At 35.0% G+C, this 5100-nt stretch overlaps 1 protein-coding gene across 1 annotated transcript; it reads left to right on the top strand.

Moving 5' to 3' along the window:
* The first annotated feature begins 1394 nt into the window (after positions 1 to 1394).
* Positions 1395 to 4175, top strand: LOC147852633 (uncharacterized). The gene is made up of 5 exons (XM_087333710.1): positions 1395 to 1551; positions 1643 to 1711; positions 2246 to 2394; positions 3358 to 3468; positions 3728 to 4175. The coding sequence occupies exons 1-5, from the start codon at positions 1458 to 1460 to the stop codon at positions 3953 to 3955; spliced, it is 651 nt and encodes a 216-aa protein (XP_087189836.1). The 5' UTR covers positions 1395 to 1457; the 3' UTR covers positions 3956 to 4175.
* The last annotated feature ends 925 nt before the right edge of the window (positions 4176 to 5100 follow it).

The following is a 5100-nucleotide window of genomic DNA, read 5'->3' on the forward strand; positions in this document are numbered from 1 at the left end:
AGAATGTGAGGTTTCTTTGAAGACTTTGTGATATGCGAATGTTGAGTATGCACAACCATATGAGGAGCTATCATCATGGGTTTAGCAATGAGAAGTAGTTTTGATTAACTTTGTGACAACAAACTTCGGGAGTATAAAATTCTCCAAATCATTCCAAGATAAGTCTCCAACAAAGTTAAAATAGTACAATCACAATTCTGAGTTTTCTGGACCAAGTTTTTACTCAAATGCATCCTACTTTTTACGTTTCACAAAGATTTGAGATAACTTACGGCAGTTATTAATAGATTAATATGATGTAATGACCATTATTGTTCAAGCAATGTTCGACTCATGTATACATGTCATGCCAAAGGTTAAAGTAGACTTATGTCCTTGACCACTTAGTATCATTTTCAAAATTTGTTCCATTTGATGGATATCAAGGCAATTTTGTAATTTGTTGTTGGGGAGCATCGGCTAACATTGAGAAGCAATTACGTGAAGCAAAAATAGTTCGTTTTCATATTGTGGACATTTGAGGCACGTAACGGTGAATTGCCCCCACCAACCAAGAAGACAATTGTCATAGGTCCCTAGATAACATCAAAGTAATCATGCCATTATTTATCTTGAGATTTCCAAGACATACGTTCAAGTTCCTTAGTATTCATTGTAAGCACTATTTGGGCTATCATCTACAAAGTGACAACCAAACCAAAAATATAAACAAGATGTTATAGTTGTATCTTTGTTTTTTCATCATAGGTCAACCTATTACGTTTATGGAGTTTTCTTACAACAATTCAATACATTCCTTAGATGGAACATACTCAATTCTCTTCAAACATAGGTCATTATCCTTGCTAGACCTCTCAAAGAATCTAGATTTCAAGGATCGTCTAATTAAACTCTAAGAGCTTTGAATCAAAGCTTTTCATGGTTCGTTGTGGATCATAGTTGACTTGATTGAGACCATCATCAGGCCATCCGATAAGGTAGATTATCAAAGTCTTGGTCCGTTTGTAATCTCGAGCCATATCAATGGTATTGCATGTTGTTTGGATGGTCACTTTCGAAGCTTTATTTATGATTCCAACTCTATTTCGGATTCATCTCCAACTCAGCTTACTGATGGTCACGAAAGTGAGGTTTTGGACTGCAGATTTGCACGCAACCAAACTACATTCATTACATGTGTGGATTGGTTGGATTAAAAGCCTAGAGATGGACCTTGGAAAACAGGCCGAAAATCTTTCGCAGAATCAGAACATAACAAAAGCTATAGAGATGCGCCCCCCCCCCCCCCCCCCCCCCCCGCAAAAGCTATAGAGAGAGCAATGGGATCATATATTCATAAATTGCCCAAATTTACATTGGACAAACCTCTCAGTTTTATTGAGATGATTATTACCTCTCCTTAGGTTTATCTACCTCTACATGATCTTCCGAAACAGAGCCAGAGTATAGATCAATCAATGGCTATGGCTTCTCTGTCGAGCTTCTCTTCTGTTTGCTTTTCAAAACAAACCCTAATCTCAACCACAGCCCATAGTGATTTGCAATTCAGAGGTGGAAGACTGTAACCCTCCTACTTCACCATTCCGCACAAAGTGACTTCTTATATTTTGTTCTTGTCTACTTTTCTTGTTTTTCATTTCAGGTAATCGTGGCGTTTTCCTCAATTCTCGTCTTCAACCTCGACCTGTAATTTGCAGAGCTTCTGACAATGGTAAACCCTAAACAATAAGGAACCTTAACCATAATCCTAATCATTAAAATCTTAACCATAAACCCAAACTTTAACCCTAAATCAAGAAAGGTTGCAATTCCAAGTTTTTTTTCTTTCTTTCTAAATGCTAAAAAATAAAGGTTATCATCAATATGAACCATTAACCCTAAACCTAAATCTAAACCTAAACTAAGGGATGTTATAAGTATGAGTTTTTCGTTTTCAAAAGATTAAATTATAGTTAAAATACATACAGGTAAATACTACTATCTTTCAGAATGCCAAAAAATTATGGTTATCCGTAATCTGAACTATAAATCCTAAACGTAAACCTAAGTAAGAGAGGTTGTATATATGAGTTTGTTCTTTTCGAAAGATGAAATTGTTGTTAAAATATGTATAGGTGAATCCAAAACCTTAAACTTTGATATGAACCTTAAGATTCACCCCTCAACAATAAGAGAATGCAATGTAGAGAGAGTTATGTATGCATCTAGGTTAAGTTTTTGTTTCTTTTTTATGTTTTCACTTAAGATATCGAGAAGGCAAGGAAGATTCAAACTAATGCCACACAACTTCTTGCTCAACTACTGAAGGCCGACAATGCTGAGCTCTTTGCACGTGAAAATGCCCAATCTCTAACCCAGGAATTCTTTGTGATTGCATCGACATATCTGTCCATGGTATTATGACTCTATTCCTTCAGAGTAAATGAAATGTTTTTACAATTGGTACAAGAGAATGTGAGAGCTCTATATTCATTCTTTTATTGTGGATTGGAACTTCTATGTACCTAGGATACGGGAATTATTCCGTAGCTCAAAGGCATTGGCCCCTAGGTTGTGCAATGGCACCTGCATGTACATTACCTTTAGAAAGGGAGAATTGCCTTTAGGATGAAATAGGAATGTACCTGAACAAAAACAAACAACATTTGCATTTGTCCTTCGGAATATTCCCTTGGTTTAGACAATATGAAAATCAAGTTTATGCATCAATCGACAATCACCCAAAAGATGAGAATTTTGAAGGATTTGAATGTTACCTATGTCTCGAAATTGTATTTCAATATTGTTATCATTGTTTGCCCATACAATATATTTATGCGTGTTTGACATCCCTGAAAATAATTGCATTTGTCATGATGGTTTTCTCTTGTTTCCATTTTCTTTTCTATTCTGTACATTTCTGCCTTTTTTTGAGTAGTCTCAATTGACTTAATGCTTCAATCCTTTCAGCACTTTTTCATCCAACATTCCATCTGTTGCTTGGATATAAGTAAATAATAAAGACACATATATGTATATGTGATATAATGAGCAGATGCATATCCAGCCAAAGATAGATCCATTATTAGCTCATGGATGGTCACTTGGTTAGCTGCAATCTGGATACAGATATGTCATTTTTCGCCTATTAAAAATGAACCGACATATTTGCCAAATTTCATCCCTGCATTTTCATCTTTGTATCCGTGATACATTAATATTTTGTTTTCTCCGCTTATCATCTAAAAACTGATGATCTGATATTTCGTTGATTTTTCAATGTATAATTATCTTCATCTCCTGATTCCAAAGCTAGTGAATCATCATTGTTATATTGTAGAGTTGCCCGTAATGTCTTGTTATTTCATGGTTAGGAAGGCTAAAAAGGAAGGAAATCCTGAAGTAGTGAACCAACTTGAAACCACACTGAAGATAGCGATGCGGGAGAGGGAGAAGACTCTTCGACCTGAGATCCAATTGCTGAACCAGGTTTGTTGCTTTTCAATCTTTAAAGTAACATTTGAGGAAAACAATTGATGGGTAGCTAGTATTATTGTGATTATCAAAACATCCAATCATAAAGCAATCACAAGGCTCCCGTTTTTTATAGTAGCAGTGAATTTTGTTCTACAGAGGGTATTCTCATAAATTTTAAAACAATAGGGTGTATTTTTGGGGCCCCTAGTATATGTATATGTAGTATTAGGCAATGTATATATTATGCTTTGCTATTGGTGATTTGGCATAGCTTTTGAGAGACCAAGGAGCTGCAGAACGTGCAAGAACAATGGATACATTTTCAGAACATGTGAAACTCGATGGTTACTTCTTCCAAATCTTGAATCGGATGACACTAGATGTTGAGAAACAACCCACAAGCCGGAGCAACCCTGATCAGGTGAAGCTTTTGTCTCAGCTTCGAGCTATTGACAAAGAAGCTCGAAACTTCTCGAAACAATCTACTACAAGGGATTAACAAAAATAAAAGAAAAAAAGTATTATCTACTTTTTTCTTTTCTTTGGCACAATTTTGTTTTTTTATTCTTGTAATATGATTATTATTTTTACTTTGTCTTTCATCTTATGTTTTGGTATTGGATCTACGATATGCTTATGATAGATCTAGAATAAGCCGTTGACTTCTTTTTATGGGGTTTTAATAGAATCTCTATAAACATTTTCTTTTCTTTGGCACACTTTTGTTTTTTTATTTATGTAATATGATTGTTATTTTTACTGTCATTTCATCTTATGTTTTGGCATTGGGCCTATGATACACTCATGATAGATCTGGAATAAGCCCTTGACTTCTTTTTATGGGGTTTAAAAGAATCTCTATAAATCTTATAGTTTGTTATAGAGATAGGCTAACCATTTGTTCAAGAAGATTTCTTGTTTGAAATCTTGTTTGTTATGTAATAAAAGCTCTTGGAGCGACTGCTCAAGATGGACTGAGCTGAGGAAAGAGCTGTTATAATTACCCATCTTGCCCCACACTCTTAGGAATCTGTTTTGTTGAACCAGAATTACATTTCTTTGGTAGTGCCATAGGGAATATTTTCCCCTTAAGGTTAAAGTTTATGATTGCTTCCTGATTGGGCTAGTTGTATTATTATGCCGAATAAGCTTTTGATGTCTTAACTTTACTCTTGAATTGTTTCACCTCTATTGGCGTTGATGCTCCATTCCATATATTTTGTTGTTGATCAATCATTTTTGTTAGTTCTTTTCTGCACCTCTGCTATAGTATAATTAAAAACTCTTTTGTTTCTCAACCCATGTGCCTGTTCTTTAGTGGTGCTATTTAAGTGAAACAAAAGAACAGGCATGAAAGAGAACTAGGAGATGAGTTAAAAGGACTATTTAAGTGCCAATTCTTGATATTGGTTTCCCAAACTTTTTGAATTTGGTTGAGTTAACTTATCTTTTAGATCCTAACATATTAGAAAATTCAAGAACCTCACTAGCCTCTGTACTATGCCCTAGAACCCTAGAATTGTACATTCTAGTTGGTTGATGTATTGAAGAGATACACCTTCAAGAGGATAGTTTGATTACCTTTCTTAGGTTTATTTGGCTAGTATGAGCCTCAAAGCGTGTTTCATATTAGCATATGTTCTA

This window comes from Azolla caroliniana, unplaced genomic scaffold (assembly GCF_043228905.1).
Source record: "Azolla caroliniana isolate FFs.n. ecotype wild unplaced genomic scaffold, voAzoCaro1.0.p SCAF_17, whole genome shotgun sequence".
Lineage (NCBI taxonomy): Eukaryota > Viridiplantae > Streptophyta > Polypodiopsida > Salviniales > Salviniaceae > Azolla > Azolla caroliniana.

Coding starts and splice junctions, on each gene's coding strand:
- LOC147852633 (XM_087333710.1), top strand. CDS start 1,458: ATGGCTATGGCTTCTCTGTCGAGCTTCTCTTCTGTTTGCTTTTCAAAA. Junction 1,552..1,642: donor TAGTGATTTGCAATTCAGAG/GTGGAAGACTGT, acceptor TTTTCATTTCAG/GTAATCGTGGCGTTTTCCTC. Junction 2,395..3,357: donor CATCGACATATCTGTCCATG/GTATTATGACTC, acceptor ATGGTTAGGAAG/GCTAAAAAGGAAGGAAATCC.